The 13,353-nt window shown below is 39.7% G+C and overlaps 1 protein-coding gene across 1 annotated transcript in view; it reads right to left on the bottom strand.

Moving 5' to 3' along the window:
- LOC109040508 (damage-control phosphatase ARMT1) overlaps positions 1 to 13,353 on the bottom strand; it is a 67,672-nt gene that overhangs the window by 24,265 nt on the left and 30,054 nt on the right. Inside the window, exons 2-4 of the mRNA XM_019056487.2 lie at positions 11,795 to 11,878; positions 7,777 to 7,882; positions 5,671 to 5,906 (exon numbers count right to left, since the gene is read on the bottom strand). Of these exons, the coding sequence (XP_018912032.1) occupies positions 5,671 to 5,906; positions 7,777 to 7,882; positions 11,795 to 11,862 (410 nt within the window). The 5' untranslated portion in view covers positions 11,863 to 11,878. The remainder of the gene's footprint in view (positions 1 to 5,670; positions 5,907 to 7,776; positions 7,883 to 11,794; positions 11,879 to 13,353) is intronic.

The following is a 13,353-nucleotide window of genomic DNA, read 5'->3' on the forward strand; positions in this document are numbered from 1 at the left end:
GGTCTCTTGTCTCTGTTCGTAATAGTGCTTCAGGCACTACGTGAATATAACACAGCCGCAGGTAGGAGAGATGTGTTCGGGCCACTTTTTAAACTTCCCTTCCGAATCTGAGCACCTCACCTCATTGGCACCTCATTGGCACCTCATTGGCACCTCATTGGCAGCACATAGCACAGCATTGAGAACTCACGCTTCGCGTCATCGCGCCTTCAATTTTTCAGACGCAGCACGGACGTCCTTCAAGCACGAATAGTTGTATCTCTGCGCCGTCGTAAACGCGCACCCTTTCCCTCCCTCCACTTCCGTATTGTGTTTGTTTCCGTTTGTCTCATTCGTAATGGTGCTGCAAGCACTACGTGAAGAACACAGCCGAAGGTAGGAGAGATGTGTTCGGGCCTCTTTTTTAACTTTTCTCCCGAATCTGAGCGACATCTCATTGGCAGCATGTAGCACAGCATTGAGAACTCACGCTTCGCGTCATCGCGCCTTCAATTTTTCAGACGCAGCACGGACGTCCTTCAAGCACGAATAGTTGTATCTCTGCGCCGTCGTTAACGCGCATCCTTTCCCTCCCTCTATTTCCATGTTGTGTTTGTTTCCGTTTGTCTTATTTGTAATGTTGCTTAAACTAGAGCGGGGCATTGCGAGTTCACGACTCACGCCATTGCGTCTTACATTTTTCATGTGCAATCCATCTTGCAAGAATAGTTGTATTGTTTTTAATCGCCAAATCTTCATTATTTTTTTAAACAGTCAGTTAATCGTGTCAGATATTTAAGTCGAATAAGCTATAGGGTACCAACCCCTATGAAGTTCCTTCCTTTTGGGTGCTTCAAATGCTAATCAAGGTCATCCTAGCTCTTTCGGCAAGAGATATGCCACCCTCCTCTCAACATTCTCAGTATTACTTGGTTTTACAACATCTCGATTTTATTGTTGAATATTTGGCGTTTGGCCCATCGTTGACCCTGAAAAAAATAATTTTTTCTAGCTCTCTCATTATTTCCTCCTGGTTCCTAACAATTGGCGAGGTGCTTTCTACCAAAGTTAACTAATATTGAGGATTTAGATTTCTTCAATACGTCTTCAAGGACAGGCGTGTCAAATACAGCGTAGAAGATTGTATTTATTTTTATTAAATTGTTTTACAATTAGGTCAAATGAAATATAGAAATCTCATATGGAGCCAGACTATAGCTTTGAAAGGCCTTGGGCTTCAACTTTTTTATTTTGTTGGTATTGATGTATTTTTGTTAAACTTTGTTTCTACATTTCTGTTGACCTATGATTTTTTTAAAATGCTGTTTCATTTCCACTCCTCTACTGATGATATAAATTATTTTAATTTCAAAGATACAAAACTTACATCTTTATTTAGCAGTTTTCTTCTTCCTGATTGATTTATTCTATAAATTGATCACATTATTGGAAGGAACTCATTGCTTGAGACAGAAAATACATTTAATTTAAATTTAATAAAAATCTTCAATAGCATTATTTAGTACTATTCACGAAAGCTTTCATAAGAGCAAAATATTTCATCCACAAACGACTGAAGCATTATTTACAGTTTCTTTTTCTTATCAAGTTATGCCCTTATATCAAATATTCCTTCTTTTCGGGGGGGGGGGGGGGGGGGGGGGGCGAGTATTAAATAAAAGAAAAGAAAATACTATGAAGATTAAACACGATTGAAACATGATTAATATTTTTTTAATTTCGTATCATAATCAAGACAATCTCGATAAAAGGAAGTGATCCATAACAAACGACTTGTGTTACACAAGTTTTGAATATTTCGACTTTTTAAAAAGAAAGTAATATTAAAAAGAAACAAAAAATCGAAGTAATTTTCAATTAGCTCAAACACAAAGGCTGGTTGCCCCCCCCCCCCCCCCCCCCCTGCTTGCATGGCGCCTAGATATCAGCAGGGCCAGGGCGCCAAGCGCGATGGATCTTCTGTCCTCTTCGAAATGAAATTAAACTAACCGACTGTTGACCCAGTGAGACAAGTCTTGTCTTCCGTATCAGTAAAAGTGGGCGACGGATTCGATCAGCTAATTATGACGTGTGATCGTATATTCCGGATAATCGCAATTTGATGCATGCTGCAATGAGGGGAAACGAAGATGTGAGAGATACGGTCGAGAAGGTGCGATATCAATGAGGGGAAAGGCTTTCTTCACTAACATGACTTCGAGCCCGGGTAATCTCCTGTGGTCAATTGAGCCATGTACGGCGGGTTACGGAAAACTATTTTTCGAGGAATAACGATCCCGCTTGTACATGTGTTTTCATGGTACTTTATGACTTGACCTTCATTTAACACAGTTTTTCACATCTTTTCAAGTCTAAATATTTACTTCTTGCCAGATCGGTGCATATTGATGGTTTCTCAGCTCCTCTGTCTTTTCATTAACCAATGAGTCACAGACCTGACTGGCCGAAAAATTTGATTTCACTGCAATAATTAGTTAAGTCCGTCATGTTTGCTTCCCAATGTTCTTCAAAAAATTGATACATCTTTACATCTGCAGGGCTGCCACAGGATTTAGAAAATGAAATTCCCTGATTTCCCTGACAAATTTTGAAATATTTCCCTGACATTTGAGGGTATGCGGGATGGTTAAAAAGAAATAATTTGAAATACTTTTCTTGAAAACATATGAGTTTTATGGTGAATAACTTATAAGCATCCACCCAACTTTTTGTTTACAACTTTACACCAACAGCAACTAGAAGAAGTTGCATCTTTGAAAGACCCATTATTAAAGAAGTTTTGGTTTATTACTTATGGTTTACTTCCTCAATGTTCACATTGACATCAGGCTCTGCTTGCCTGAGACTAAGAGTAGAAATTCTGCAATGCCTGGCAAATTTGTGAAGTATTTGCTGGGTGTCCTACCACTTCCACTTAAGACTTAAAGTAGGTAAAACTGAGTCTTTTGAACAAAATTAATGAAAAGAAAGGAAGTTTGAGCTAATCATTCATCACTTTCAAAATATTAAAAACCAGGAAAGCTTTGTATTTTACACCAAAACAATGCCCTCTTGCACATATAAAACCTCATGGAGACAAAGGCACAAACACATAAATTAAAGCGAAAATGAACCAATCCACTTCCCCAGTTCAAAGAGCGACGCCAAAAACGACTGTTTTATGGCACAATTTGGGCCAGCGGGGATTTTTCTGAAACTGAACCCAAACGATACCTTATGATACCCTAAAACTCTGGTTAAAATTTTAGCTTGAGTATACGCACGGTTTTTGAGAAATGAGGGGGCAAAGTTGCCAAATCACCATCATTCTGGACAGCATTTCCACAGCAAAAAGATGGGAAAAATGGACGAAAAAGTTACACTTTCGATGGGTTTCTGCTGTAAATGTTCTCATCGAGCCCCCAAGCATTTAACTGTGTTCAGTTTCAAAAATTTTGGTAGCACAGTGGTCCAAAATGGGGAGAAATCGTCGACAAATCAGGATTCTTTGTCGAATTTTTAAAAATGGAAATAAAATTGTCGGTCTGCTGCAGTTTTCATGGCTAACAATGTTCTTATCGGTCCTCAATGCAAGAAATTGTGTTCAGCTTCACAAATTTACATCGCACAGTGGTCAAAAATGAGGGAATTAGTGGACAAATTAAAATCCTCTGTGAAACTTTTAATAATGAAGTGAAACTGTTGGTCCCCAGTAGAGTTTAAAGCCCGGAAAAATTATTTAAATTCTTTTTTGGACTGTTTAAATGTTTTTTTTTTAATTCTTTCTCTCCATTTTTCCTTCTTTTTTTTAAATTTTTGAAAGTTTGCATATTTTATTGAGATAATGCTACCAAGTCTATTCTATAAAAATGTTCTATACACAATACGGTCTGACATGCAGTAATAATTAAAAAAAATTAGATACATGAATTTTTCCGGGATCTAAACTCTACAGGGACCAACAGTTTCACTTCATGTTTAAAAAGTTTCACAGAGGATCTTAATTTGTCCACTAATGCCCCCATTTTTGACCACTGTGCGATGTAAATTTGTGAAGCTGAACACAATTTCTTGCATTGAGGACCGATAAGAACATTGTTAGCTATGAAAACTGCAGCAGACCGACAATTTTATTTCCATTTTTAAAAATTCGACAAAGAATCCTGATTTGTCGACGATTTCTCCCCATTTTGGACCACTGTGCGACCGAAGTTTTTGAAACTGAACACAGTTAAATGCTTGGGGGCCCAATAAGAACATTTACAGCCGAAACCCATCGAAGGTGTAACTTTTTCGTCCCTTTTTCCCGTCTTTTTGCTGTGGAAATGCTGTCGAGAATGATGGCGATTTGGCAACTTTGCCCCCTCATTTCTCAAAAACCGTGCGTATACTCAAGCTAAAATTTTAACCAGAGTTTTAGGGTATCATAAGGTATCGTTTGGGCCCAGTTTCAGAAAAATCCCCGCTGGCCCAAATTGTGCCATTCTTGGCGTCGCTCTTTTAGAATTGCTTTAACACAGTTTCATCCTCATGAAAGTTAGAGGGAAAATGATTCACAGACAGCGTTTGGTTGGGAGACAATATTGAATAAAAATGCATGAGTTATTGAAGGTAGGAAGAGAGAGGTATTTCCTTTCATTATTGCTAAGTGTAAAAAGGGTGAAGGGGGTACACACGAATCAGAGGAGACGGTAGGAAGGGGAGGGACTGAAGGGAAGAAGTGGCAGATCCAGAGTGAGTCAGAGGAGGGGGGACCTATTTGCTGGTGCGGAGTGGGGGGGGGCCTGGGAGACATCTTCCAGAGGAAGGGGGGTCCAAGGAGCCTCCCCCCGAAATTTTTTAAGAAAATAGGCCCTATCAGATCGATTTTAAAGCAGTTTTAGCTTACAATTAGTGCATTATTTGAAAGTTAAAAATTGACGAGTAATACCTCTACCAGCATAATTTTATTTTAGTATATGGACTACGCAAGTATTTATTACTGCGGTATTGAGCAGCCTTTGGTTTGGTAAACTTAGGTTATACAGGGTGTCCCAGGTTTAAGTATGAATATTGAAGGAGTCGATTCTTAGGGTGAAAAAAGACGTTTTCGTGGTGCAACTTTTTTTTCCAAAAGCGCTTTCCCTGGGGGCCACGGCCCCCCGTGGTTGGAGAAAAAACACTGTCTTTCTAACACTGTGGTAATGTTCATCAAATAATGTTAATGAAAATTGGTAAATGGGAGTAATTTATAGCGCTTTTTTCATTTTTGACCTCCAAAAAAGAGAAAACGCATTTTGAGAGGGGGTTTAAGGGGGGGGGGGGGATCGAACCTAAAAGTAGCCAGTCAGTAAATGTTATGGAGAACTTTTTTTTCTTCTCGCCCCCCTTCCCCATTGTTTCCTTCTTTTCCTCGGCCCAAGGAGGGGTGGGGGGGGGTGGTCAGGGTGACACGTAAATTCGTCCGCAAAATCGCCCCTTCCAAACCAGAACACGCAACATTAGTTGGTCGAAATTTCGGACTCGTTCTTAGCAGCAAAGAATGGTTATTCATCAGTTTTTCCCTGACGTTATCGTCATTTTCCCTGACTGTGGCAACCTTGATCTCACACGTTTGCAACTTAAGGAAAATCAAGACGGGGGGGGGGGGGGATTAGAATTAAATATATTCATTGACAATTAAGGTAAATATCCATCAGCTTTTAAAATTACCTCTGCTCTAGGGCCTCTTTCAGTCTTCTATAAAAGTAACACTCGGCATACAACCAGTCACTTTCAAACCAATTAGGGGGAGTGCCATCAGGAAAACTTCTCTTGATTAGTTCAGCATTCCAGATTTTAGCATCAGGTCTGTCGGAGGTAATGTCTGTAAAGGACTTGTTGGTTGTCATTTCATTCTTCAGTTTTGATAATTTGTTGATAACAGTCTTGATATCTTCCTTGGCTTCCTATTTTAGACGTGCATAAGAATAAATAAGAAAAGAGTGAGAAAGAATACATTGTTTCTACTTTAGGTAAAACTTTGGCTGCAGCGTCACCCCATACAGCTGGGCATACATCCAAATTAAAAACACATAAAAAAACATTCTACATTTGCATTAGCTTCCCACAATTTAATTTTTTTTTTAATACAGTGTACCTAAAATGTAAAAAGGTCCTAAAAAGGAGGCACTTTCCTATTTCAGTTTAAAATCAGTATATACTTGGAAAAGACGTGAAAAAAGAGTTAATTGTTGAGGAGTGGTAAAAATTGCAAAGTTTCAACTGTCATTGTCTTTGCCTCGTTGGCAGCGTCTTCCCCACAACTGATCACCGTCTTTCACTCCATGGAAGAAAATGAGGACAGGTCCGAAAATTGTGAAACAACCTCCCATACATTTGAACAGATTGTAGGGTAATTATTGCAGCTTTTTCTCAAATTTTAGACGATTAATTTATTACGAATGAGAACTGAAATCTTAAAAACTTTTGACACTTGAAAATGTTTTCTCTTTTCCAAAGGACTACGTGCAAAACGGGCCATTTGGGGCTCGGGGCCGATACCTTTGAGACTTGCCCTATTCATTCACCTAACAAAGCCCCATCTTTCCTCAAAGTTTCAAGCCCCCCAAAAATTTTGGGGAGACGCGGCGGGGGGTCAAAGTTTAAAACCGGCAAAATTTTCGCGAATTTATTACTCGAAAACCAAGAAGTTTTGGAAAACGCGGTTTAAACGAGCGTATTCAGCGTGACGAGAGCTTTCAGAAAATGTATAACATCATAGGGTTTTGTCTACTTCAGCTCGAGTTATCGCCTCCGAAAGGCCGGAACACTCAAAAAAGACCCCTTATTTTTTCACGTTTGGGCCGATTTAAAAAAAGAGCCATTTTTTTATTTTGATGAAAAACTGATATGTTGTTCCTGACTCTCTGTAGCCCCTCTAGCTCTTTACAGCATGCTGCGGAAATGTTTTGGTCGCGAGTTGTAAGAGCGGAATGGAGCGAAGGTCGGGAAAATCGGCTATTTTAAACTGCGCGCGCGACGTTGATCGGAGGGAAAACGTCCCCTCCCACTCAGTTCGGCGAATCACACTCCTCTGCCGACCTCGCATTGTTGCCACATGTCTCCTGATCCGTCGCCGCGCGCAGTTTAAAATAGCCGATTTTCCCGACCTTCGCTCCATTCCGCTCTTATAACTCGCGACCAAAACATTTCCCCAGCATGCGGTAAAGAGCTAGAGGGGCTACAGAGGGTTAGGAGCAACATATCAGTTTTTCATCAAAATAAAAAAATGGCTTTTTTTTAAATCGGCCCACACGTGAAGAAATAAGGGGTCTTTCTTGAGTGTTCCGGCGCTTCGGAGGCGATAACTCGAGCTGAAGTAGACAAAACCCTATGATGTTATACATTTTCTGAAAGCTCTCGTCACGCTGAATACGCTCGTTTAAATCGCGTTTTCCAAAACTTCTTGGTTTTCGAGTAATAAATTCGCGAAAATGTTGCCGGTTTTTAACTTTGACCCCCCGCCGCGTCTCCCCAAAATTTTTGGGGAGCTTGAAACTTTGAGGAAAGATGGGGCTTTGTTAGGTGAATGAATAGGGCAAGTCTCAAAGGTATCAGCCCCGAGCCCCAAATGGCCCGTTTTGCACGTAGTCCTTTTCAAGGTTACCAACTTCACATCTTTATGCACTTGCTCGAACATTTTCTGCACTTCTGCTCTTTCAGTGTGTGTTGCTAGTAATTATAAGAAGGAAATTGATTTTTTAAACGGTTAGTCTGTACATCAAGGGAGAAGAGATAAAAACTGTGAAAAAATCAAAGTAACATCTTAATTGTCACCTTTCCATGTTTATCAATGAGGGCTTCTTTATCTCTTGATAACTGATCTATTACTTTGGTTAAGATGATTGGTGTTCTGTCCTTCATCGATGGAAAGGCAAAGCTCCTGAAAACGCACACAAATTCGTATCATGAAACTTGAGATGGCACTAAGTGATTTCATTTTATTCTATGAAAGACAATGGGAGGACACTTGGGTTGGACATGAATGGTGCTCAACAGAGACTGTCGGAGGTCTCCATAGAAGCAAAGATTGCAGTGTCGCAACTTCATGAACAGGTCATGAAAAAAGTCATTACTGCTAAAAAGAGTGCAAAATTTTGACACTCAATACCGTCAGTTGGTCTAACATGAGGCTCGGGGGTAACATGAGCCGTCTGGGGATTTTTTTTTCTCTTGCCTGTGGCAGCCCTGTCGCGAAAGTAAACAACGAAAACAATAACATGATGTGATAGTGGCGTGTCTTGGCGGAATTTCAATGGTATAGAGACACATTTTTCCATCGATAAGAAATTTTTATAAATTATTTAGTTTTTAGAATTTTGTGCCCCTTTTTCTACCTCTGAAACTAACCTCCTTGAAAAGTGACTATCGATAATCACAGAATAATTTCGCCGGTCGCCGAACCTCACAAATACCTCCAACTTTCATGCCCATGCATTGGATTTTGAACATTTTAGTTTTTGACCGATTTTTTTTGGAAAAACCAAAATTTTGGAATGTTGGAGGTAACTTGAGCCACCCAATTTTTGCAAGTCCTCCAGGAAAAATCTATACAGTAATGGTTTTCATGATACATTCTTAGTAAAATTGGCATTCCTTTAGAGAATAAATCAACTCCTTCACGTATCTTTCATATTTACTGTTCGTCTTTTTAAGACTTGTATACTATATATACTTATATAAGGAAAAAAAAGAAAAAAACACTAAGAAGTGGCCCGAACTGTATGTAACAAGGTGGAGAAATGGTGCTCAGTCCACACCATTTTGCGGGGAAAACAAAGCCAAAAAGTTCCAAAAATTAAAATTAAAGTCAATATTAATTTTATACTTATATATATACTACTATAAATAAAAGTGAATCTAACGTAGCCCAAAATACTACTATATATATTCTTTTTAAGAAACTTTGACTGATCTCTCTTGACTTTAGGTCCCATTTGTCTTGTCGGTGTGCCTTTAAAGTAACTTAGTGCTATTGATTGTTAAATGATTTCCTGTTAGATACAAGGTTTTAGATGTTAAATGTATTTGTTTGCCTGAAATTTGACGTAAATTGTAGGAAAATTAAAGTTTTGTACGTTTTTAGCCTGGTTTTTAATGTTTTGTGACTCAATTTTTTTTTTTAAAAAAACTTTTGGGAGGCTCATGTAAGCCTATAGTAGGCTTACATGTGCCTTTAAATTAAAAACAATAGGGTGGCTCATGTTACCCCACCTTGCAGGTAACATGAGCCACCTCAATTTTTTTTAAAAAAAAATACCCAGTTTGCTGGAAAATTTTTTCAATGGGCTATTCTTACTCTTTTATATGGGACTGATCTACAACAAAAATTGATTGCATGAAAAAAAAATTTACTGCAAAAATGCAAAGCCTCAAAGTCAAAAACCGGCTCATGTTAGACCAACTGACGGTAACGCTCTTATGTTTCGCCTCCCCACTTTATAGTGGTGTGTCTTTTGCCCTCTGGAACTCCTCACTGTTGCTAGATTTTTAAAGCAGTATTACGCTTTAAGTTTTTTTTAAAACCTAATAAAACTAATAATGATACCAATGTAAAGTTAAAACAAACGTATGAGAGTGGCGTAATACCCAAACAGTTCCGTGAAAGGTGGTTAATTAAAAGGCTTCAAGACAGCCCTAAACTTTAGGATGGTCCTAAGGCACTGCTGTTACAGTTTTAATTGAGAATATTATTCAAACTGATGGTGTTTTAATGTGAATCGATGCGTTTAAGACAGTGAGGAATGTTGCCAAACGACATGACATATTGGTTGAGAGGGATTCTAAACAATTTCGTGATCATCTGAACCTTACGAATGCTAGCACTTGGTGGGTTCGGTGGTACCCCCCAAAGCCAGCCTTATATGTTGCACCAAGAGTCACGGAGTCTCTCCAAGAAAAATTCCGAAATGGGACTTCATTCATCTTCTTGCCCAAAGAGCAATAAGACTTTATCCACTCAAGCACAGTTGAGACGAATTAGTTCCAGGAACAAGTTGTAGGTAAAGTTGTAGCAACTTCCTGAAACAGATTTGCTCTAAGTTCCTTGAAATCGCGCTGGACCCTCTATCCAAAAATTGCTTTAAAACTCAACATTTTGACTCCATGACTGCAGCGGTAAAAGTGTAAAAAGTGAGCCTTAAAAATCTAGAAAAGGGTGGTAGCGAAAGTGTTCTAAAGACTTTACTGCATTTACAACAAAAGTTACTGTGTACTGTGAAACGCTTGATACATTTTTTTGTTGGTACAATGTTTTTAAAATATCTGACAGTTTTTATTGAATACCCCTCGTACAAAAATATTAAAATCTGGGTAGTTTGGGCAGTTTACCTTCATGAGCACACTTAGACCTGATAGTCTACCCTTGGTTCCTGTCTCATGTATAATGGTGGCTGCGAGCAGAGCTAAAGAGGCGCACTGCTCGCTAACTACTCGAAACTAACTCTCCTAATGCTCAGGGGCGTTCCACCCGTCAGGGCGGGGTTGTTAGCTGGGAAGAGGTGAGGGACTACGCGAAGTCCCTGACTTACTTAATGCATTAATGCATTTTTGTTGTAAAAGTTGTAAATTAAAATATTCTTATCTCTTTGTAAAAAAATTTAATTATGAATTTTTGAAAATTCATTTTAAGAATTTTTTTCCCTGTCTTTGAAGGTTTAAGGGTCCAGCACCTACATAAGTTTTACATGACCTTTAAATCGAAACAACTGCAACAATAATTTAGTTTTTAGGAGATTGGTCATTAGCAATCATGTTGTTGAATAGAGGTACAATAAAACTGTGTAGCAACCAAAGTAACTTCTTAAATAATTAGGTAAAACATGGGCATCCTATCTGCACTGGTAAAGAACTTCCTGGTAACTGTACTTCCTGCGATTAACGCTCTATTTTCACCTTTTCTCATTTTACTTATCCTCTTGAACTTATGAGGTGGGCTGGAACTTAACGGTCTTGGTTAAAAATCAAGTTCTCACTGATGCAACATTGTTTAAATAAGTAACGAAGAATTTTTAAATTATGTAGGCATTCTTAATTTCGCAAAATTCAAACACGCAAATGGCAAGTGCTCACTGCAGGCCGACTGCAAAACAGGCCTCATTTTAAAATCAAAGTTGGTAGGGGTGCCTTACTTTTCAAATGACATTTGTGGCTCCTTTTAAAAGAATGAAAGCTATTTGCTCTTTTGATCTATTATGGTACTTAATGGTGGACGTGAAATTGCGATTCGTTATGAGCGCCCCATAACTTAGCGCCAAGCGCGCTGCGTTAACTTACTCTGCGACAGCTCGACGAGCCGTCCCACTGTGGGTCGAGCCAATGGTTAAGGTCGCGGAAATAGGCCCAAAAATGAAAGTGAAGGAACATGAAGTTTCTTGGCATTTTCTTAGAGTAGATAATAGTCGAAAATAAAATACCAATACTACAACTGAAAAAAATTTTAAAGTGATGTAACGTACGTGTGATGCTCGTTTCTACACTGAGGCGAATTTCAGGTACATTTTTAGCCTTGATGTTACAGCTATATTTTATATATCAATTATCATTAAAAAACATTCTAGACGTATGCTGCTAGAACTCACGAGTCTTGGAATTTAGTAGATCTCTTGTGATACTTAAAGAATTACTAATTTCGGAAAAGATTTTAGCAGCGCGACGTGGTGGATTTTTTTGGAAATACAGCTGAAGATTCATCTTACGTTTAAAAGAAATGTACCCTGTGCAAATAGAAGTGAAAAAAAATAAACGGTAACAGGACAATACTATGAATACAGCTGAGAACAAACTTTTGACACACCTGATGTATTTCGCAGAAAGGGGCTTATTCTTTTGAGGCGGTAAATCGACACACTTCTGGAGATACATTTCGAGCGATCAATATCTGAAACAAGAAATAAACATAGAAGATGATTCAAATGACAATGAGAGTCTTGAAGCAGTGGTGTCATTCCTCTCCTAGATACTTGACAAGCTCCTTCCCCTATTTTATTACTTTGCACCCCCCCCCCCCATCAAAACAACCGCGGATTTCCAAGAGTGTGCGAAGACTCCTTCCAGGAGGTGTGAGGTGGGGGGGGGGGTGTCGGAGGAAATCCACCGCAAACATTTGATAAATAGATGCTCTGTAGAGCCAATTTGGAGCTAAAAATCGCAGTTCGGTCGCATTTTCCGCACTAAAGGCTTAGTCTTTACGTGTGAATAAAAACTGACCGGGGGGGGGGGGGGGAGATATGTATGGAGAATGAAGGACTGGGGAGAAAAGAAGAAAAAAGGGAGGCGGAGGAGAATATCACGTAGGGAAAACAAGTAACACTTCGGCGGATTCACGCTAACTGCCCATGAAAAAAAAAAATACCCCCCCCCCCCAATTTATTTCTCATTTTCTTCCCAAAATTGGACGAGTTATTCGTCTGCAAACATCGCTACTGACACGACTGCTTACAAGTAGAAGTATCGTAACAAAATCCTTGTGTGCAAACTTGCGCAGATCAAATACGAAAATCCCCTTTCAAATTACCTACTTCAAAAAAATTGAGAGGCACATCATTGGGAACTGAGCCGTGAGGGGAAAAACGCCAAACTACAGCAAACGGTTAGCGTTTTGGAACTTAATGCTATGGTAGGGATTTTTCGACCCCCGTCCTCTCGTAAAGCTTCTGAGGCGTAGCTTTCTATCCGTAAATACGTAAGAACTAAAGGGCGTATTGCACTCTTCGGTCCCCCTCCCCCAGAGCGTTAGATATTTTATGAATGCCCCCTTTCTTCTGCACTCTGAAAATCTTCAACCTTAAAATTTGACAATAATGTAAGCCAGCCGTCGGGAATTTTGGAGATCGGGAACATTTCCTAACGTCCTGCAGAGGACATTTTTCACTAAACTTTTGCAAGAAAAAAAAAAAAAAAACTAAAGAAAACAAAATGATCCGTGGAGCTAATGTCTCGTACTTTCGCAAGAGACCAATACACAGATTTTCACAGCCCTGAGAGGGTAGCCCGGCCACTGATGCACGAGTCGGAGCTCGCAAAATCACGACGTTTCCAAAAGCGCGAGGCCGAACTCCTTCCATCTCCCTCGCACTCGTTGGACGCTGAAAGCGTTCCATCTTTCTCGCACCCGTTGCCCGTACTAGAAGAACCCACGTAAAATTAATCAGCTGTCTTCCAACACGAGATGCGGAACTTGCTCCATCTCACTCGCACTCTCTCTCGCACCCGTTGTCCTTATGGGAAAATCGACACACGCGGACCGCGATATCCCGCAAACCGACGGGCGGATCAAGAAATCCTCCCTTATCCGGCGCCTCAGGGTAGAGATGGATCCCAGTGCGGAATCTCAGCGTCATACGACCTTCCCCA

Source organism: Bemisia tabaci, chromosome 1, assembly GCF_918797505.1.
Source record: "Bemisia tabaci chromosome 1, PGI_BMITA_v3".
NCBI lineage: Eukaryota > Metazoa > Arthropoda > Insecta > Hemiptera > Aleyrodidae > Bemisia > Bemisia tabaci.